General features: G+C 38.4%; 1 protein-coding gene across 1 annotated transcript in view; it reads right to left on the reverse strand.

Annotated features, from left to right (window-relative positions):
* The window catches only part of LOC127527127 (hepatic lectin-like), a 35,063-nt gene extending 12,762 nt beyond the window's left edge, over positions 1-22,301 (reverse strand). The window contains exons 1-4 of the mRNA XM_051924776.1: positions 22,028-22,301; positions 12,796-12,897; positions 7,755-7,907; positions 3,439-3,590 (exon numbers count right to left, since the gene is read on the reverse strand). Of these exons, the coding sequence (XP_051780736.1) occupies positions 3,439-3,590; positions 7,755-7,907; positions 12,796-12,897; positions 22,028-22,301 (681 nt within the window). The remainder of the gene's footprint in view (positions 1-3,438; positions 3,591-7,754; positions 7,908-12,795; positions 12,898-22,027) is intronic.
* Between the last annotated feature and the right edge of the window lie 1,797 nt (positions 22,302-24,098).

Below are 24,098 nucleotides of genomic sequence, written 5' to 3' on the forward strand. Positions count from 1 at the left end.
TAAATTCAGTAGGGTTTTGCCAGGTTGTCAATGCATGAATCATATTTACAATCACACATTAGATCTAATTGCAACTTAAAGACTTTAGACTCAAAATTTAAATATTACACCTTTAATTGAAGTTATTTCTGATCACTACTTAATTACATTTGATTTGGCTCTACTCTTACCAGTACACACACAGATTAAAACAAGGCTAGTGTGCCATCTAAAATATACTGTAACTCTGAATCAAAATTTGTACATACTGTATTTTGAGAAACTCAGTCATAATTGTGGAAAACAATTTGAATCAGCTAACATAAAATTATAATGAGACTTTGAAAAAGGCTTTGGGTACAGTAGCTCCTATCAAAACAAAAGTGATTAAAGTGCATAGAAACTCACCCTGGTTTAATGAGAATACTTAAGCTCTTATATTAGAATGTCAAAAACTGGAGTGTAGATGAAGAGCAACAAGGATGCACTTTTTCCATTTTGAATGGACATAGAGTGTTAAAAAGTATTAAAAAACTCTCTTTATAGCCTACTGTGATTACTATTCTCAATTAATAGATACAACAGTAGTAATCCTCATGTACTGTTTACAGCAGTGGCTTTATTTATGAAGGAATGCGTTACCATTTGGTGATGCCTCGGCTAAAGGAATAGTGTCAGATTTACTAAGTAAGGTTTAGGTGAAAAGATACAATCAGAGTTTGCACTTAATGCTATATCATTTAACAAGGCAACTTTATTTGTAAGAGAGTGAATAATCTAACAAATAGGAATTCTGAACTACAATGCGAAATACCCACAGACATTAGCAGTGCTAACTTTATGAACTTCTTTAATGAGAAAATTGACAATATAAGGTTCCAGATCTCAGTGTTATCTTGCAAACTTAATGCTACACTAGCAAACCCTGTCTCGACTGGCACACACCGCTTTGGTAATTTTAATTTGGTAACAGAACAGGAAGTCATTTCTTTTATTTTCTAAAATGAAATCTACTACTTGTTCCTTAGACCACTCCCAACAAACTAATTAAAAGTTCAAATAGAGGTTCGGGCAGCACCCATTTTTATCCTTAATAATAGTTAATTACTGAATGTCGCAGTTCCTGATGCACTAAATGTGGCCATTATCAGACCATTACTTAGAGCTAGACCCACATACACTTCATAATTATAGACCCATTCCAAATTTACCCTTTCTCTCCAAAATACTTGCAAAAGTAGTTGCCACTCAGCTTCAGTCTTACCTTTACACATCAGAATTTTGCAAAATACCACTCTGGCTTCCACACTGGTAATAATAATACTGAAACAGCACTACCATATGTTGTAAATGACATTCTGATATCCTCTGATGAAGGAAATTTCACAGCAATTACACTGTTAGATTTTTCAATTTGGAACAAACTTCCAAGCCACAATTCAGTCAGAGAAAGGCAACGAAGTTTAAAGGGATGACTACAAGAGTGAGTGAGTAAGTGAGAAGAAAGCCAAAACCAAACATCAGTGCTTTCGAATGTCAACGCCCAACTGTAAACCCAAAAATCACAGTAAGAGTAATCGAAGTGAAAGAACTGGGACATTTTAATAGAACAACTAATATGTGCACAAAATAAAGTTTTTGTTAATTCTCTCAAACTTGAGTAGTGGCAGCGAGGGGGATAGTTGAAAAGAAAGTTGCAAAGAGTGACACTGTGTGGACATGTCAGAGGCACTGAATTTTATGAACTCCAAATATCACTTTTACATTATTTGAGAAAGAAGAAAGCATGGACTGAAAGGGACAAGTTAAAAGTATAACTCCGAAAAAGAAACAAATTACGACCTAATTGTGTGCATGTTTTTTTGTTTGTTTTTTTTTTTTTTAAATTGGGGTGGAGCAAAGCATGGTCTGGGAAAGGGGGATGAGTCATGCTGAACTTGGGATGGAGTTTAGGGAGTGTAGGGGAGTCGACCCTACACTATGACATCCCATTGGTCCAGGAGGTACATCAAGGAAGCTGGACTAATATAAATTTAGAACAACAAAGAAATTCTGTCTCTCTGCCATTTTCTATATGAGCTGCTCTAATCAGACAAATGTGCATGCTGTCTGTTTCTACCAGATATCAATTAACATACTAAGACAGAGAGCCACCAGGTAGCCTATTATCCAGGTTGTAATGTGCTCATAACCCTGTCAAGTCACTAAAGTTTGACTTGTCAGACTCTTCCTGACTCACTGGTATGAGAAAACCCCCACATATGATACACCATTAGACTTGTCCCGACGATTAGTTTTGCAAGATGTTAAGCATTTTGGGGTTCCCCCCTGTTTCTGGACCTCAAGACTAATTTTTAGGCCATTTTTGGACCATGTTGTGTGCAGGAAAGTATATTCTTATGATGAAGAGTAAACTAAATATTTGTCTTCAGCAAAAATAACCAGACAGACTTGAAGTTGTACAGGCTGCAACAATTGACCCCAGAGGTTTACTCCTTATTGGGGTCAAAAGGGTCAAAGCTACTGCTTGTCACAAAACTTGTAAAAAATAAAGATTGTTAATATAGGCATGTGGAGTGCTATTATGAGGTTCCTGATCACGAATATGTTAATATTTTTGATAGCTGATTCTTTAGCCATGGTCATAGCCCTCAAAGAGCAACTCCTAGAAGGTTAAAAATAACATAAGCATGTGGGGTATCATTTTACACTATTTCAAGATTAGTGATTACAAATATGATTTTTGATATTTTACTAGGGTTCTAGTCCTCTATTGATCTAGAATGTGCATCCCTTTAGCCTCCACTAGGTGTCCTTCAATACTTCATCCATCCATCCATCCATTTTCTAAGCTGGAGACTATCACAGCAAGCATTGGGACAAGGAAAGAACAATCCCTAGACAGGGTGCCAGCCCATCACAGGATGAACACAAACACACATGGGGAACCAGTTTAGCATCACCAGTCTACCTAACATTCATGTCTTTGGACTATGGGAGGAAACTGGAGCACCCAGAGGAATCCAATGTGGACACAGGGAGAAAATTCAAACTCCTTGCAGGACCCATGATATGAACCCCTGTCTCCTTGGTGTAAGGCAGCTAAAATACTTCATGTATTACTTAACTGAAGGAATTCTGCTCGATCACAACCCTCCATGACAAAGTTTTTTCTAATCTTATTATATAGCCATGGTATGGTTGAATTATGCATATTTACAGTTCTATGTGAAACTTTTGGGTAATAGAATATTTGAAGATATTGCTCAGGAAACGGAGTCACAAGAATCACCTTTGTGCATAACTACTAATAGGCTTTTTTTCCATTTATTAACTTGAAATTGTCAGGGTAAATGTGAGTGCAGCTATAAAGACCAAGAGCTCTGGTGTTTCCTTCTTACTTTTCTTTATTTCTTTTTAATATTGATGGATACTTAATATATATGAATTTCATCTCACCTGCTCCCTTTCATCCGTAATTATCACCAGATGCCCTCCTTTAGCTATGCAGTCATCTCGACTAGTAGCCCAATTCATTTTATCAGTTGAGATGTAATAACATGATGAATTAAGAATCTGCCATCCTTGCGGACAAACTGAACATTTCTTGTCTATCAGAAGAAAGAAAAAAATGAATGACACATCTAAGAATACTAAATCTATCCAACTACCTATTATTGAACCACTTACTTGATTCGGTTTAGGGTGGTGGAGCATCCAAGCATTTATTTTAGCAGCATCATAACCATTGATATTGTTGAATATTGTATTAATGTAGAGTTATTAGCTAACCTACTGTAATGTTTGGGATGTAGGAGAAAAACTAGAGTGTTCTTCTTTCTCTTCATAATTTCCCACTTCTATATGAGGTTGATGTGCTTCATCAGCCTTCTCCTAACAGCTTGGTCCTGCACCTCCTTCTCAGTCAGACCCTTTTCTTTCAAATCTTCCATTATTTTATACATCCACATCTGCTTTGGCCACCCTCACTTATTCCCATCACTCTTTTTCCCACATATTCATTGTCTCTCCTCATCACATGTCCATACCACTTCAGCCTGCTATCACGTGGCTTTCTTAGATATCTCTCCCACTTTTGTTGTACCTCTGCATTTCCAATTTCTTATTTTATCCTTTTTTGTAACTTCACATCTCCACATTCTCATTTCTGCCACATCTAACTTCTTCTCCTGAGCTCACTTTACTGTCAGTGTCTCAGCTCCATATATGATTGCAAGTCTAGCCACTGTCTTAAAAGCCTCACCTTTAACCTTCACCTTAATTCTTCAATCACACAATACTCCTGACATCTTCTTACAATTGTTCAGTCCACTGTGCACTCTATGGGCTATCTCTGCATCTAATTCTCCATCTTGGGCTACCAGTGATCCTAGACATTTACACATATCAACTCTTTTCAATAGATCTCCCTGCAGGCTAACTTGTGAATATTGATCATCATTAAACCTTAAAGATTCTATCTTCCTCCTATTTATCTTCAATCCTCTATCTTTCAAAACCCTTCTCCATTCTTTCAACTTCCTCTCCACTTTCTCTTCTCTGGTGCTGCACAACAAAATGTCATCAGCAAAAGCCTGCACCAGGAAGATTGGTCTTTTATTCCACGACTCAACACATCCATAACCAGATCAAAGAAGCAAGGACTTAAAGGAGATCCCTGGTAAGACCTACTCTAACTGGGATCTTGTATGTTTCACCAACACTGCTTTTAAGTGACATTTTCATTCCCTCATATATATCCTGAACAGTCATCACATACTTCTTTTGTACTGCTTTGTCTCTCGTGTACCTCTACATCTCTTGGGCTGGCACCCTATCATAAGCCTTCTTTAAATCAATAAACATAATGTGTAATCTTTTCTATTTTTCTTGGTTCTTCTCTATGAGCAGTCTCAATGCAAAGACTGAATCAATTGTTCCTCTCCCTGGAATAAAACCAAACTGCTCCTCCTCTATAGTGGTCTCTTCCCATGCCTTTTCTCTATAACCCTTTCCAAACTTTTGATTGCATGCAACATCAGCTTTATCTCTCTTTAGTTTCTACGATCCTGAGTATCACCCTGTCTTTTACTTCCTCCACTCCTCTGAAATTCATTCCTCTTCATAGATCTTCTGCATTAGATACCACAACACAACTACTTCCTCTTCTCCTAAGCTCTTCCACACTTCTGCTGGAATTTCATGCAGTCCTGTTGCCTTTCCATTTTTCATTCCTTTCTGAGTCACCTTTACTTCATCCCTCCTTATTCTTGGTACAAGCCCTTCATTAGGGACTCCATTCCTAAGTACTACCCTTAGATTTCTTCATTCAACAAATATACAAAGTACATCTTCCACCTTTTCTTGATCCTATCATGTTCACTCAAGACCACACATTGCTCATCTTCCTGTTTTATCTGAGTAAAATCCTTTCCAGCCTTATTCCTATTCTTCACTATTCTAAAAATCATTCATTCTCCCTCTTTTGTCCCCAATTTTTCACACAGCTTCTCCAAAGCTTGTGCCTGGTTCTTGCCACCGTCCTCTTTGCCTTCTTGTTTTTCAGCCTATATATTTATCTGTTTTCCTCAGATTTGTACTATATCTCCTTAGCCCCTTTCTTAGCCTTTATCGCATCCTGCATCTCTCTGTTCCACCACCAAGTCTCTGTGTCCCTAAGCGGACTCCTTCCTCCTTCCAACACCTCTTCACCTGCTTTTAAAAAAACTTTGCTATTCTTCTCCCACCACTCCTCCACACTCTCAGTTGACTGTGCTTCATTGAGTCCTTACTCTTTTCATCTTCACCACTTTATCTTTGGTGCTGCTTTCTCTGGTTTTATCCTCCTGCTGATTCTGATCTCCCAGTCCATTACCACCACTTTATACTGCACTGTCACAATTTCCCTATTTATGACCTTACAATTGTTTATGTCTTTCAAATGAGATGTTCTACACATTTGAAAAGTCTGTTTGACTTTCCCTTCCACTACTATTGTATATCTCAAGCTGATTTACTTTCTTTTCAAAAAATGTGTTAATCATTACCAACACGGTAAAATCTACCATCCTCTCCCCTTCGCCATTTCTCTTTCTTACTCTCCACCCTCCATGTACCCTTTCTATCATTTCTCTACTCTTTCCCACAAGCCCATTTAGATCACCACCAACCACCACTTTTTCTCTCTCTTGTACTGCTTCAAGCTCTTCATCCATTTGTGCCCAGGAAATGTCATTTTTCTTTTCCTCATAGCACACTTGAGGAGCAAATGACATTAACTACAGTCTCACTAAGGCCCAGCTTGACACTTATCACCCTATCACTCCTCCTGTTCACACTGACAATACTATCTTTTAGTTCTTTGGATACTACTTTACTTGTACCTACACCATTTCTCCTTTGTTCAGTTGCTCCACTGTACAACAACTCCCAATTCTCTTGCCTTATTCCACTTCCATTTCATTTCCTGCACACACAACACTCCTACTTTCCTTCTTTCCATGAAACCTGCCAACTCTCCTCCTTTCCCAGTCATTATACAAACATTCAGTGTCCCTACTCTTACCTTTAACATACCCTTTTCCTTCCCCTCCCCTGTCTTCTTCTTCTGGACCAATTGCTTTAGCTGGGCCTGCCCCTGGACCGGTAGCCCTCGTTCACTTTCCAAAGAGGTCAGGCGAGGCCCCTGTGAGTCGTCTAGGGGGTACTCCCTAGCATTTTCCGAAGCTGGTTGGATTGATTCCATCATTATGGTTTTCTGCTCATGATTTACAGTCAGATGCCCTGCCTGACAGTAACCCTGTCTATGTATCCGAGCTTGGGACTGGCACCAAATTGGGTTGGTTTGCCCCTCTGGTGGCTAGATTATTTAAGGAACTATACAACTCTTAAAGAAAATGGAATCAAAATTTTGAAACAAATTAAATTTTTTATGAACCAGAGGTGTGAAATAATGTAAAAATCACATCAAAAGTGCCCTAACAAGGAGTAGAACGTTCTGATGTGTAAACCGTTCTGTTTTATCTTGATCTTGTACGTAACCTTGGATAAAAGAATTAATCAAGTATATGACACTTATTTCTCTTTAGTGCAATTTTCTTAACAAAAGGCACAAGTACTAATAATTTGCTTCTGATAATGCATAACTGTTTATGTATATTTATCCGGTTTCCATTGTGGTCTTTAGGGTTAAATGGTAATCCTGTGTTTTGCGGTTCATGGAGACAAAGCCCAAACTTCAAACGACATCTAATACTGGAACAGGATGCTGCATGTGACCATCATAGTTGTCTCACTTCAATCAAGTGATAGTCCATAAAAATGTTGCTCCACACAATGTTCAGATGAGCTTAATGTTAAATTTTAATATTTCTAGATTGGTAAGGGATAATTAACTGTAAGAAAAACTGAGCACATGGATATGTCCTTTTCTATAAAGCAAACTTCACTGTCTGGTTTCATTTACTAATCCTTTTGATTAAAATTTATGAAAAGTTCTCTTCAACATTCCATTATTACATATATACTTAATATAAACAGTTATTATATAACCCAATAATATAATAACTCTGGAACTAGATTGATTTTGACTGCAATAAAATTTGGTGGAATAAATCAATCATAATTTCCATGGATAGGGCTTGATGTAAGTTCATTTACATTCATAAAGCATGACAGTTCTTGTTGAAATTGATGAATAATGTTTAGATATCTAGCACTCACTATGTTATATTTATCATTTTTATTTCTCAAAAATAATATTATGTTTTACTTACCTAAAAGTCTGCTGTAATTAATTTGAAGACTCAGGTGTTCTGATGACAAATAGGTGAAGTTATGCCTCAGCTGGTTGAGCTCCTCTTTTATGGAGAATTGATTTGCTGATAAGTTGGCATGGGTCTTTTTCATATCCTGTAATTTATTTTCAGCTGTTAATTAAAAAAAGCAATGCCATCATTAATATCATCATTTTCATTCTATATTATCTGTTGGGTCGCCTTGTCAAAGTGCAGTCCTGAACTGGTGTGGGTCACAGCAATAACTTGATGAGCAGGACTAGCCTGGCCTTCCTATCCCCAGCATCTTTGTTAAACATATCTTGTGGAACAACCAGACACTCTCAGGACAGGCCAGGACTCCTGATTATGACCCTCAGTCTTCTCTCAGTGGGCTGCCATTGCCACACTTCATTCTAACCACATACCCAAATCATCTCAACTGGTCCTTCTTCATCAGGGGGAAGCAGCAGTTCTACTTCTAGATCATTTCTATTACCAAATTTAACACCCCTGTGGAATGGTACCCCTGCTTAGGCAGGTTTCTCTTCAGTTGTTCAGGTTTTCTTTCCATCTCCCAAACACTTTCAGATCAGATTAACCGTTGTTTTTGAACTGACCCTATATGAGTGCATTTGTGTGAGTAAGTGTGCCTTAAAATGGCACATATTTATTCATTCAGCATCAGTTACGGCTTTACACACTCCCTTTGAACCTGCAATGCAGGGGTGTCAAACTCAGATCTTGGAGGGCCACAATGAATGCAGGTTTTTACTCCAGTCACTTTCATAATTAGTAAACCATAACTACTGCTACTGGATGAGCTAATGTGATAACTTTTGCTCCTGTGTTTCCACCACATAATATTTGTATACATAAAATGAAATGGAAAATAAGTGAAGGTTCCTGAAATATTGAAAAATCTCTGCTCCATAGAACAATTGGATATTGCTCTCAAAAAGAAGACAGATAATCATTTTAGAAAAGTGTGGTGAGACAAAACAAGAGCACTAGCTGGCCAGAAAATTAAGTAATGTGTTTCATTAACAGCAAGAACTGGCTTCTAATTAAGAAACTGGTTAGAATGAAAACAGTGGCCTTCCAGGAAGTGTGTTTGGGCTGCTACTCAAAGACAATACAGCAGTGAAGGGATCTGAATTTTTGTTCTCCACTCAACTACCTTGTATACACAGAGATTACATAATTAGTGTAACTTGTAAAACAAAACATGTGCCTATTAAAATTTCAAGCTTATTTGATTGTTCTTTTGCCTGATTAGATAAATTTGCAATTATGGTATTATTTTATACTTGTACCATGTAAGTTCTTTGCATTGTTGAAAAGTTAAATAACAGTTAAAAATAATAATACGTGCAATGTAGTTAATAAAGTTTTACTAAATAAGATGAGTAATTAGACATTCCAAAAAATACAGAAAATTAGAAGAAATGTCAATTAATTCACAAACAGTACAAAACTGATAAAAGATCAACAAAACATTTATGAAATACAATACGTGGAACTAAAAGTAAGGACAAAGAAGTAAATGCGTAGCACAAATCAGAAAGGTAAGGTAATGTCAATTTTAAAATTTTACATCTTAAAGAATATCTATACTTTAATTAAAAACAATCTCTTACAGGAAAAATGACACAACAATGATTTCATTGATCGTAATATAATTTCAATTATATTAAATGTACCAGTTTATTTGAAAAATTTTGAAATGTGTTCACACAAAGTACCACTTCTGGTTGACGTATTTTGCCCAAAGAATTGATAGAAAACTAACATCCTCTTTAATAAAATCCCTATGTGCGTCCAGGTGTCCGTGTGTGGGTGTCTTCTGGTGAAGTGTGCATGCGCAGGGCACGGTGCGATGCGTGATATTACTGTCAGAGAAAATTACAGGCGTTTTACGGAAATACAAACCAGTATTACTGCGAGAGGAAATTAAAGGTACACAATACAGTGACGCGTATTACAGCCACATACAAGCCGGTATTACTGTCAGAGGAGATTAAAGGCATATTACCGACGCGCATGCCTGTATTACCGCCAGAGAAAATTAAAGGTATATTATAGACGTACAAGCCAGCAGACGTACAAGACAGTATTACTGTCACAGAAAATTAAACACACACAATACACAGCGGCAGCCCACGAAGAACAATCAGCTCAGCAAGTAAACATCAACAAAAGAAAGGGTGAAAGAAAGAAAAATACGACCAACAAAAAGAATGAGGTCAAAGTCCCTTGCCATTTAATATAGACTGTTCCTACTAATGTTTATGCACTACTGTTCTAGCACCCGTTATTGTAACGGGCTAAATGACTAGTTTTGATATAACACCCATATGCCAAATTTCATTTATCTAGCTCAAAGTGTTTTCAAGTTTCCATATATACACACAAACACACACAGGTATAATTGCAAAAATGGTCAAAATGTGTTCAGGAGCGCATAAAACATGGAGATTCATCAAAATCTAGAGGTCAAATTTTTTCACAATTACTCTACTCCCTCTATACTACATATACGAGAAAGTAAACAAGTTATTTAAAATGAAGGTGGAAGAAGATTACTTGGATTACAGCTGTATAGGGCTACTAATCAAGAAAGTGGTTGAAATAAAAACCCACAGCCACTGCTATAATGAATGGAGAGAGTTTAAAAAAGAATGGATGCAATAAATTGATAGATGAATGTATGTAAGAAATTATTGTGCTAATTTAATAAAGAACATAAATAACACTTGCTAACTAGGAGTTCTTATGATTACAGCTGGCCAATTTCTATTCTATCTGACTAAATATCTTCATAACCTGAGAAGAAAGTGGTGCTCAAGAAGAAGAAAGAACTTGCAAACATCACATGGACGGCAATTGGTTGTGTGTCTAAGTAGCATAACAACAACATTTATTTATATAGAACATTTTCATATAAATAATGTACCTCAAAGTGTATTACATGATGAAGAAAGAGAAAAAAGACAAAGTAAGAATTAAAATAACAGAACACTAATTAACATAGAATAAGAGTAAGGTCCGATGGCCAGGGAGGACAGAAAAACCAAAAAAACAAAAAATAAAATCTGCAGGGGTTCCAGTCCACGAGACCACCCAGCTCCCTCTAGGCATTCTACCTAACATAAATTACATCAATCAGTCCTCATGGTATTCAGGGTTTTCATGAAAGGACTTGATGATGACGGTCACAAGGACTTCTGGCCTTTGACCCATCAATGTGGGGACATCATGGTGCTTTGATTAGGTGGTGGTGGTGGCGCAGGTCGGCAAAATGAAAACTACTGCTTGTCTGGAATCTGAGTCTTTTTATGCAATTACAGTAATCCCTCCTCCATCGCGGGGGTTGCGTTCCAGAGCCACCCGCGAAATAAGAAAATCCGCGAAGTAGAAACCATATGTTTATATGGTTATTTTTATATTGTCATGCTTGGGTCACAGATTTGCACAGAAACACAGGAGGTTGTAGAGAGACAGGAACGTTATTCAAACACTGCAAACAAACATTTGTCTCTTTTTCAAAAGTTTAAACTGTGCTCCATGACAAGACAGAGATGACAGTTCTGTCTCACAATTAAAAGAATGCAAACTTATCTTCCTCTTCAAAGGAAACAGAGAGGAAAACAAACAAATCAGTAGGGCTGTTTGGCTTGCGGTACAAAGCTGTTGAAGGCGGCAGCTCACACCCCCTCCGTCAGTAGCAGGGAGAGAGAGAGAGAGAGAGCCACAGAAAAACAAAGTCAAAAATCAATACGTGCCCTTTGAGCTTTTGAGTATGCGAAGCACCGTGCAGTATACTTAAAAGCTACACACAGAAGGCAGCAACGTGAAGATAATCTTTCAGCATTTTTAGAGAGCGTCTGTATCGTCTAGGTGTGCGAACAGCCCTCCTGCTCACACCCCCTACGTCAGGATCAGAGAAAGTCAGCGCAAGAGAGAGAGAAAAGTAAGTTGGGTAGCTTCTCAGCCATCTGCCAATAGCGTCCCTTGTATGAAATCAACTGGGCAAACCAACTGAGGAAGCATGTACCAGAAATTAAAAGACCCATTGTCCTCAGAAATCCGCGAACCAGCAAAAAATCCGCGATATATATTTAAATATGCTTACATATAAAATTCGCGATAGAGTGAAGCCGCGAAAGGCGAAGCGCGATATAGCGAGGGATCACTGTATTTCAAATTTCTGTCAGTCAGTTTCTAACTTGTTTAGTCCTGAATAGGGTCACAGGGGGAGCTGGAGCTTGTTCTGGATGGCATTAGATGCAAGGCAGGAACAAAACATAGGTAGAGCACCAGACCATCACTGGGCGAACACACACACCCAGACACCAGGGCTAGTTTAACATCACCAGTTCACCTAACCTGCACATATTTGGACAGTTGGAGGACACCGAAGCACCCAGAGAAAACTCACGCAGGCAGGACCCAGGACATGAACTGTGGTCTCTGTACTGCGAGGTAGCAGCACTACCACTGCGCCACTGTGCTCGCCAAATTTATGTCTTATCTATTAATTTATTTTTTATGTATAATGTTTTTATGTTATCAGCACACCACCACTTTGTAAGAATTTCTTGCTCTGGCTCCATTATTTTGTATTACAAATACATGGTCTCCAATATGTTGTTTATAGACAACAACTCTCATTGCTAGTATTGTGATGTCACCAGTCTTTGAGTACATTAGAAGAAAGTATCTAAGAATTTATTGTAATTAGATTTAAAGGTCATTTTAATAGCCCCATTCATCCCTACCAGAAAAAGTTTAAAAGTTTTTTTTTTTTTATGCTGATTAAAGGCGGCATTCGATTATTTTAAACTTTTGGAAGTATGAAAAAATTAATTAATATCATTAGGGCCACAAAGTACAGAAAATATTGGGACAACGTAGCTATTAGCTAAACAAATTTAACTTGAAAGATTGAATGGTCTTCTCTTGTTTGTCAAATTTCTCATATTCTTAAATGCTTCTATTTTAAAATATCAAAAGGATCATTTACCTTGATGATACTTACCATATATAATGAAAATTACAAAGGCAACCAATAAAATAACCAGCAACACAAAAAGAGATGTCACTACCCAACAGCAAGAGCCAGCAGACAGACCACAGCATCCTGCAGAAACAAAAGAACAAGACACGCCACATGGGCTGTAAGTGGCAGCAATTACATTTTATTTTCTCCAGGCTGGTATGTCATCACCCCCCCAAATTTAATAATTCCTGATACCAAAAAGTAAATTGTTATTTTTCTTAATAAAAAACTACATTTATTTTATAGTACACAACACACTTCTGAAGTCAATACTGGTTCAAGTTACCTTATAAAGCATAGCTATAAGATTATTGTTCATTGTTCATTGATAATTGTGCATTGCCGTCTAAAATCTCAGCCCATAGGCCACATTTTATATGACACCATTTGTCAGGCAAAGCCTAGTGGCTTTATTGTCATAAAATCCATACACCATATTGTAGCATACAGTGGCATGAAATAACGTTCCCCAGGACTGTGGTGCAACAAATACATAACCACAGACCAAGTGCAAGACAGGGGAAGAACTATACTATACTATAATAGATAAGTAAAAAATTAATAAACAGATAAATAAATAATAGATAAGTGAATACCATAGCATTTCCTTTTTCAAAGCCTGCTTAGTTCTATGCTGGGTTGTTGGGGCTGGAGCCTATTTCAGCAGAGAGTAATAATTTGGAATAGAAGGTAATAAATAAATAAATAAAAACAGTAGTAACAAATGTACTACATATAAATAAGGCATAACTGGTGCTCCCCAACTGGTAACACATTTCAACAACTAGATTCTAGGTGACATACTGAGATAGTATCTTCTCCAAGAAACACAGTGTAGAGAATACAAATAGCTTATTTTATTTTCCCTAATGAATACCAGTATAGGACAGCCATTTCCTTATTTCCATGACGTGATCCATGACAGATTAAGAAATACCGTCAGGGTTATGGAATGAAGAAGAGATGAGGATGGAACTGGCAAGTTGGTGCTTTCTAGTCCAGCACTGTAGCTAGCAGCACACATTGATTAACAAACTGCTAGAAGTTGTTTTCCATAGCGAATGCATCAAGGATGTTAAGAGGATCAGTGCAGTAAGTTTATTTCCATATTTCTTTAATGTGAGCTCTATCACTTTAAGTGAGTCACAAAGCAATGTGGCCAGAATGAGACTGAGAGACAGAGATGGAGAGATAAGAGGTAAAAGGGATCATGATTCATGCTTAGGCATAGCACACCGACATTTGCAAGTTCATAAGCCACTCTAGTGATAGCTTGGATTCCCAGATCTTTATCAGGAAGGTCCAGAGTACTGTTTTTTCTTCGTTTAAACTTTAATACATCCTGTTATGGTTGTCTTAATGAATCTCCCTTGTTCTATTATTTTGACCTCCTTATGAATTATTTTGGGTTTGAAGATGGCTCAAGAGCACACCTATCCACATAGTATACAGCAAAAACAAAAATATCTTTATTTCATATACTTTTCTGTAAAGTGCACCATCTGAAGATGTCAGTTAGAGGCCCAGTTAGTTCCATTTTCACAGTTCGATTTGCCTTCTTTAAACAAAATTAGCTCAAATCACAGTTGAAACCACTGGAAAGGAGTCTGAGACTACCAGATGCCTTAAGGCCTGTTTTCCTTTTTAGGGAATACCTGCCCTGTTCAGTGAATGAACCTGTTGGGCAGCACATACAGTGAAGTCAGAAGAGGTGAGAAGGAGATTTTATTCCTGTACTGTGACATTTGAAAAGAATAAAACCAGGAAGGAATGAAAGAAGGACAGTTCACTGGTGGCTGGTATCAGTAACTGAAGTCCTGAAAAGCATCTGCTTTATGAACTGAGCTATTACTGTCCAGTTGTATCCATTTGGCAAGAATAGCGACCAGATTTTGTATTAGCCAGCTGTGTTTTTATTTGCTTTTGTTTTCCTTTTTTCATTTTAAAAATAAATAATTTAAGTGTGGTTTCCATCTAATTTGGTCATTAGTTTTAAGGCATTTCACAATACTATGACTGGTGGACTCAAAAGAAAGTACTGGACAAAAACGTCCTGCCAAAGACACTGCAGTATCAAGGTCCACATGGGAAGAAGATGGAACTGTTTCATTTCTTACTCCTTAGATAATGTGAGAGTAGACTTAAAATGCTTGATTAAAGAATGAAAAGTTGCTAAACGTTAATAAATCTCCTGGTTTAGAAGTGTTTCGATTATTTATGTTGTTGTTTTTGCTGCTGTAACTAATTTTAGAGAAAGACAGACATTTTTACAGTGTTCATAACAATTACTTATGAACACTTTGGAATCATTTCATTTTTTTTTTTGTCCGATGGTATGAGAAAACGCTCACATGTGGTGTACCATTCAACTTGTCTTGTTGTCTAGTTATGTAAGACATTTGGTTTTTTTGGGGTTCTCTCTATTTTTGACCCTCTAGACCCATCTAGCCATCCATTTTCCAACCTGCTGAATCCGAACACAGGGTCACGGGGGTCTGCTGGAGCCAAGCCCAGCCAACACAGGGCACAAGGCAGGAACAAATCCCAGGCAGGTGCCAACCCACCGTAGACCCTCTAGAACAGAAAACCCTAATTTGTAGGCCATTTTTGGACAATATTTTGTGCAGGAAATTACATCTTTATGATGAATAGAAAACACATAGGCACCTTCAGGAAAAATGATTAGAAGGACTTGACGTTGTCCAGGCCACATCAGCTAACTCCAAGGGTTCACCACCTAATGGGATACAAGGGCTCAAAGTAACCCCTTTTCACAAAACTTCAAAAAAAATGGGGACTAGGAACATAGGCAGGTGGAGTGTTGTTACTATATATGCTATTTTGAAGTTGCTGATCATGAATATGATACTATTTTTAATATCTGAATCTTTACCTGTGGTCCTATCCTTATAAGACCCACTCTAAAACTAAGGAGCTGGTGGTGGATTTTAGGAGGCCCAGGCCCCTCATGGACCCCGTGATCATCAGAGGTGACTGTGTGCAGATGGTGCAGACCTATAAATACCTGGGAGTGCAGCTGGATGATAAATTAGACTGGACTGCCAATACTGATGCTCTGTGTAAGAAAGGACAGAGCCAGTTATACTTCCTTAGAAGGCTGGCGTCCTTCAACATCTGCAATAAGATGCTGGAGATGTTCTTTCAGACGGTTGTGGCGAGCACCCTCTTCTACGCGGTGGTGTGCTGGGTAGGCAGCATTAAGAGGAAAGACGCCTCACGTCTGGACAAACTGGTGAGGAAGGCAAGCTCTATTGTTGGCATGGAGTTGGACAGTTTGACATCTGTGGCAGAGCGACGGGTGCTCAGCAGGCTCCTATCAGTTATGGAGAATCCACTGCATCCACTAAACAGTGTCATCTCCAGACAGAAGAGCAGCTTCAGTGACAGACTGCTGTCACTGTCCTACTCCACTAACAGACTAAGAAGATCAATCCTCCCCCAAACTATGCGACTCTACAATTCCACCCGGGGGGGTAAACGTTAACATCATACAGGACGTCAGTTCCAAAAACCTATGATAATGTCACTTCCGGTCATGAAGACATCACTTCCCATCTTTAAAGCTGCCATTTTTACGAATTTGAATCAGTTCTGTTTTGGACTTGAACCTGATACACTACTCAACTAAACAAACCCATTTTGTAGCTAGGACTGCCCCAAATCTTTTGATGTCTCCTGTCTATTCTTATGACAACACGTACAGTGTAAACCTCAATATCATTCATAGCAATGCCATAGCAACCTGTACATCAAGCAAAAAGGTGTTGAATAAATAACTTTAAAAAATTAATAACTTCTGAAGTAATCTTTCTATCAAAAACAAACTACAAAAATGAATTCTATGGGTTAAATAAACTCCAGGAAAGACATATACTTCAAATTAAGTCCATGAAAAATTAGGCACTACTTTCATTTGCAAGAGTTATATTGATTTCTGTCACACATTTACCTCAAAAAGGATGTAAGTCTCAAAACTCACAAGCCAGACCTGCAGTCTTCGGATCAGTCTCCGAAAACCAGGCCCCAATCTCAACAGTTAGGCTTCAGGCCAGCCAAGGCCCAAAAATAGGGTACAGGCTTTTACACTCAAAGTTTCAAAAAAATTAGTAGATGACCTACAGAAGAAAACCAAACCTCTGGTCAGAAGGACATATTAAAAGCAAATTTCCTTTGTTTTAATGCTGGAAGATTTTCATGTTATTCAAGCAGACAGGGACCTAGTGTGGTATAGAAAAAAGACAGAAGGTGGGCTGGTCTTCTGTGTGAATGAGGAATGCTGTAAAGGGGACCAGAATACAGTTAAAACTATAGTTTGCAATTCTAATATTGAAATTCTGGCTATTAAAATTCATCCACATTATTTGTCCAGGGAGATATATTACATCATCCTTATTAATGTTTATATTCCTCTCTCCGCAAATGGGGACTTAGCAACAAACATGATTCATTCTGTCAGCAACACTTTAATGATGTCTCACTCTGACCCTGCAGGTATTATATGTAGTGACTTCAACCATGTGACTTTGGAATATTGACATAGTTCAAATCTGTCTTTTTCCACTCAAGGAAATGAGAAGTTGGACCTGCTATATTCAATTATTTAAGATGCCAATAAATGTAAACTACTGACACACAAATCTGACCACAGCCTAAATCATCTCATTCTAAGCTACAAGCCTGTTATTGATGGAATCTTGTTACCGCCAGAATAGTAAGGAAGTGGAGCCAGAAGGGTGAAGTGACACTGAGTGACTGCTTCCAAATGACAGATTGGGAATGATGTGTGTGTCACATTGAGACAGTATTGAAGGACTCTGTCACTGCGTTACAGACTATATTAACTTCTGTGTCGATTCAATGGTAACCACAGACAGTATGTTGCTTTCCAAACAACAAACCCTGAGTTACTAAGGAGCTGAAAGGTCTCCTGAATGAGAAAAAACAGTGAACAGTAAGCTTACAAAGGTAAAATAGAAAACAAATTCAGAATAACATGAAGGTAATAATTCACTCTCACTTCCACCTTCTTCTAATTACCAGTCTCCCCACGCCATCCCTAATACATCAAAAACCCATACCTAATGAAATTAAATGGCCAGTGACAACGCCACCTCTGACCATCAGTATTCACTTTCCATAACTAAGTACCACGTAAGGAGACAACTGAGGAGTCTACATACTGGAAAAGCTGTGTGACAAGATGGAGTCAGTCCTTGAGTTGTTAAGGCCTGTGCTGGCCAACTTTGTGGTGTCGTCTGTCACTTGTTCAGTCTTTCCATAAGGCTCCAGAAAGTGCCACTGCTGTGGAAAACATCTAGCATTGTCCCTGTTGCAAAGAAAGCAAGTATCTCATCACCTAATGACTACAGACCAATGGCACTTATATGTCACATCATGAAGACCTTTCAGAGACTGATCCTGGACTATATGAGTCTTCTTGTGGTAGACCACTAGGACTCACTGCAGCTTGCCTATAGGACAAAGATGAGAGTGGAGAATGCAATTATCATTCTGCTCCACAAAGCCTGTTCTCACCTGGACAAAGCTGGCAGCACTATGAGGATTATGTTTTTTGATTTCTCCAGTGCCTTCAGTACCATCCAGCAACCCATGGGGTAAACTCAGAGGTATGCAGGTAGATGAGCCTAAGGTGTCTTGGATAATGGACTATCTGTCAAGTAGATTGCAGTTTGTGAGACTCAAGGACTTTGTTTCTGATACGGATGTGAACAACACTGAAGCACCACAAGGAACAGGCCTGTCTTCTTTTCTGTTCACTTTGTACACCTCAGACTACAAATATAACACCAGGTCATGTCACTTGCAGAGATTCTCAGATGATTCTGCACTTATGGCAGCGTTTCTCAACCTTTAAGTATTTGCGACCCGAAATTTCATAACAGTTTTAATCGTGCCCCCCCTAAGGTTTTTTTGAAAGGAGCCCACTAATACCAATTTGTTCTTTTTTAATTAATGATATATCATACATGCATATTTTATTATACCTACTTAACTTTTATCGACATTTATCTAACTCTATACTTATTTTTCTAGTATTAGAATGTAGTTTAAGTTAATTTATTTTGGTTTCAATAGACGTATTTTTCATATTTTTGATTTTTGTTTTCTTTTTTTCACATCTTCGTGCCCCCCTTTTTGTTACTTCGCGCCCCCCTAGGGGGGCCCGCCCCACAGATTGAGAACTACTGAATTATGGGGTGGATTGATAAGAGTGATGAGACAGAGGAGAAGTTTGTTTCTTTGTGCAAAGAGAATTGTCTGCAACTTAACATCAATAAAACCAAGGGTTACTGACTTTCACTGCACCAAAGAGCGTCTATGTCCGGTCACTATTCAAGGAGTGAATGTAGAGGTGGTCCATTCTTACAGGTCCTTGGTGGTCCACATTAATGACAGCTTGGACTGATCTTGTGACACAGAGGAACTATAAAGAAAGAAGCAGCAAGGAAGAAAGAAAGAGCAGGCTCTTTTTCTTTAGGGGATAGTGTTCCATTAATGGTGGAAGTGACATCCTTCAAATCTTCTATGACTCTATGATGGCTGGAACAATTTTCTATGCTGTGGTGTGCTGGGCTGGTAACATCACTGGATGAGAAGTCGACTGAATCCATAAGCTAATTTAAAGGGCAAATGCAGTTATGTGACACACTAAGGACCCCGGGAGATCATAGCAAAGGAGAGAGTTAAAATAAAACAGAGTGCCATTATGAACAATGCTGCACATCATCTCTATGACACACTAACACTGAGGACTTTCAGCTAACGAATTATTCAGAATTGTGTCAAGAAATAATTATAGGGGCTTCTTTCTTTTTAGATCTATCTATCTATCTATCTATCTATCTATCTATCTATCTATCTATCTATCTATCTATCTATCTATCTATCTATCTATCTATCTATCTATCTATCTATCTATCTATCTATCTATCTATCTGTCTTTTAAACTTGATATTCCTAAAGTAATGTATTAATGTTATTGTCCCTTTATATTCTTCCTAAAACCCCAGTCATTGGAGTTGAGCGCTTAAGCATTTCACTACATATTGTCCTGAATTTATCATTTGTGACAAAAAAAATTTGACTTGATTTGTTTAAGGGCGGCATGGTGGCACAGTGGTAGTGCTGCTGCCTCGCAGTTAGGAGACCTGGGTTTGCTTCCCATGTCCTCCCTGTGTGGAGTTTGCATGTTCTCCCCGAGTCTGCGTGGGTTTCCTCCGGGCGCTCTGGTTTCCTCCCACAGTCCAAAGACATGCAGGTTAGGTGGATTGGTGATTCTAAATTGTCCTTGGTGTGCATGTGTCCTGTGCTGGGCTGGCACCCTGCCTGGGATTTGTCTCCTGTGTTGGCTGGGATTGGCTCCAGCAGACCCTCGTGACCCTGTGTTTAGGATATAGCGGGTTGGGTAATGGATGGATTGATTTGTTTATTATGGGCTGTCTGGCATTCCATTTGGGGTTTATTCCTGTCCTACATGTAGTAGGCCCCACATGCTAGAATCATGTTTGGTCAAAAAAAGAGTGATGTTCTTATTATACTGAGGTGCAAACAACACATAGTTGACGGCTTCCATCATAGAAAGAATAACTGAGTAAAGCCTGCAGTGCCACAGCAGGAAACCATCTCAATAAGTCACATTAGCAAGAGTTAACTTTCAATTAACATTGTCATTTGGAAAGGTGTGGAAGCCATAAAGAAAATGTGAAAATGAAAATGTGAAAAAGATGTGAAAAAAGAAAATGGTGGGCGTTACCTCGTAATTATGACTTGGTATCTCATAATTTGTGATTATAAGAAGATAAGGATGTTGTAATTATGACTTGGCAATTTATTATCAGCGGCATGGTGGCACAGTGGTAGTGCTGCCGCCTCACAGTAAGGAAACCCGGGTTCGCTTCCCGGGTTCTCCCTGCGTGGAGTTTGCATGTTCTCCCCGTGTCTGCGTGGGTTTCCTCCCACAGTCCAAAGACATGCAGGTTAGGTGCATTGGTGATCCTACATTGTGTGTGTGTTTTGCAGTGGGCTGGCACCCTGCTCGGGATTTGTTCCTGCCTTGCACCCTGTGCTAGCTGGGATTGGCTCCAACAGACCCCCGTGACCCTGTGTTAGGATATAGTGGGTTGGGTAATGACTGACTGATAATTTATTATCTTCGAGATAAGATCTCATAAGTATGACTTAGTATATCATAATTACAAGATAAGATTTCATAATTATGAGATAAGAGCATTTCATTTGATCTAATCTCATAATTATGCAATCTTATCTTGCAATTTTGAGCTATTAAGTTCATAATTATGTCATCCTTATGTCATAATTATGAGATTTTAAGTCACGATTATGAGATCCTTATCTTCTTATAATCATGAGATACTAAATCATAAATGCAAAGTCTTTATCTCATAATTATCTTACTATTTTATCTCATAAGTCATAATTACGAGGAAATGTCCACCATTTTCTTTTCTTTTCTTTGATGAATGCAATGCACTTCCATAGATGAAAAGCCTACTGAGACTGAGTTATTCTGCCCTTTTCAGTATCATAAATGCACTTTTTTTATCTCCTTTTGCAAATAACATGAATTGAACCTGATTGTTCTTACTGTAGAGAGCACTGGAGCACTGTACACATTACCAATGGTTAATAATTACCATTAATATCCTTACTTTATTTTATCATTTTTTGTTACTGTGTCCATGTAACATGAGTGCAGATTTTTGAAACACAGAGACTAAGTACTTTCTGAAGCATCCAAAAAAAATTTTAAGCTCATTTATATCAGTTTAAGAGTAGTGGACATCGGAATCGTATCAAGATACCATTAGATTTCTTAAAGGAACAAACCTCAGAGGGATTGCCAGTCCCTTGCAGTATACAGTATTGTTACATTTGGCCATGTACGTGTTTCCAGTTAAACAACCTGTGAAAGAAAATGGTTATATATTGAGAAAAACCCATATGAACACAGGTAGAATGTTTAAATACCACACAGACAGTGATTGGGATTCGGTGTTCTGGATCAGAGAGACAGCAGTGTTAAAACTACTGTGCTTCCATGCTTCTCAGGTCTAGCAAAAGTTTAAATTAAATTGGGATATTAATTGGAAGTAAAAATTGTGATGTAGTAAAAGCAATGAAGTGGGGATAAAGAGCAAAACCCACTTACCTGCCTCTCTCTTATGACATGGACTTTGTTCTCGTTCTTTGATTGAAATGCTGGTCTCTTTAGTTTTAGGGTTGCTGGCAGAGGCAGAATTACATACACTCAAGTCTTCAAGAGTCATATAGACATTTTCTACTTGTGTCTCATGTTTTAGAGTGCTTTTGCATGATGTTATCTGCCTTCCCTGTTTCATGGAAGATGACAATGTAGATGAACAGTGGAAATCCTCATTATTCACATAGATGTCACCCATTGCTGCTGCAGTCTCAAATGGCATTATGAGGAAGTGAGTGTTTTATAGTGCTTCAAAGTTGTGGCTCTGGGCTGACACATTGAAAAATTGGGTCGGTAAAGGGTTTTGTTTATCAAGCAACATTTGAGTCTTTCATTTTTATATTGTGACAAAGATGTGTACATTATAGTGGAGGAGAAAAAAGACAGGGAACTTTCATCTTATACATTCAACATTGTCATATAATGTGTAGCACCTAAAGCTTTTAAAGGAGTACATATTTCATCTTTTGAAAGAGTCAGTTTTACTTACAAAACCTCTAAATCCACTTCCTGTGTACATCTATTTCCTGTAATAGTGAACCGCGAAACAAATGTCCTCAGAGCAAAGTAGAGTATATTTATTCACTTGGACTATGCTTAGCCTCACTCTAATGTACTATACTTTCCATTGCCATTTGTAAATGCATTATGAATATTGGCAGGCTTAAGATCATAGCATGAACACTGAGACTGGAACATTTCTACATGGATTTCCATGCAGCAATGTTTTATTTTGCTTTATTTATTCTTTTGGTCTTCTCCTTTTATAGTCACTATCTCTTGTAACTTTCTTCATCTCAGCTAGTGGCACAAAGTGCACAGTGATAGTGGTGTTCACTATGATGTTCTTCTTCAACACTTTGGCCTTCCCAATGTTAAACTTGGTCTCCACAGATTCTATAGAACTATTTGATTTGACCAGGCATTGTGTCTTCTATTGGATACCCTGTTGGTTGAATTGCAGTAGCCCTATGTAATCGGAGTGGTGGCTCTGAGGCTAGGGATTTGCACCGGCAATCGTAAGGTTTCGAACCCCATGAATGCCAAAAGTGGGACTCTACTTCGTTGAGCCCTTGAGCAAGGCCCTTAACCTGCAATTGCTCCGTCCTGTTTATGATGGCAATCTAGATAGATAGATAGATAGATAGATAGATAGATAGATAGATAGATAGATAGATAGATAGATAGATAGATAGATAGATAGATAGATAGATAGATAGATAGATAGATAGATAGATAGATAGATAGATAGATACTTTATTAATCCCAATTCACATTCTCCAGCAGCAGCATACTGATACAATAAATAATATTAAATTAAAGATTGATAATAATGCAGGTGAAAAACAGACAATAACTTTGTATAATGTTAAATGTTAATGTTTACCCCCGCCCCCCCCCCCCCCCAAAGGGTGGAATTGAAGAGTCGCATAGTTTGGGGAGGAACGATCTCCTCAATCTGTCTGTGGAGCAGGACAGTGACAGCAGTCTGTCGCTGAAGCTGCTCTTCTGTCTGGAGATGATACTATTTAGTGGATGCAGTGGATTCTCCATAATTGATAGGAGCCTGCTGAGCGCCCTTCGCTCTGCCACAGATGTTAAACTGTCCAGCTCCATGCCAACAATAGAGCCTGCCTTCCTCACCATTTTGTCCAGGCGTGAGGCGTCTTTCCTCTTAATGCTGCCTCCCCAGCACACCACCACGTAGAAGAGGTCTGATCTGCAGATCTGCATCCAGAGATCTGCATCCAGCCCTGCATGTGGGCCTTCCAACCTGCAGGGAAAAATCTAGGGTTTGGTGGCAGAATTGGCACTCCAGCCACCATAAAAAACCTCTCACTGTTCCATTCCATCTATACTAGTGTGGTGCTGAGGTGTCACCCGTTGTATGGCTGCACTTGGGTCCTAATCTGGGATCCATTGTTGGTTCGTCATTGTTGGTTTGCAATGCACTGTATCAGTGTGTGCTCCTAACCTCTCTCTCTCTCTCTCTCTCTCTCTCTCTATGTCACCTGAGTAA

The sequence above is a fragment of the Erpetoichthys calabaricus genome, chromosome 3, assembly GCF_900747795.2.
Source record: "Erpetoichthys calabaricus chromosome 3, fErpCal1.3, whole genome shotgun sequence".
In the NCBI taxonomy this organism is placed as follows: domain Eukaryota; kingdom Metazoa; phylum Chordata; class Cladistia; order Polypteriformes; family Polypteridae; genus Erpetoichthys; species Erpetoichthys calabaricus.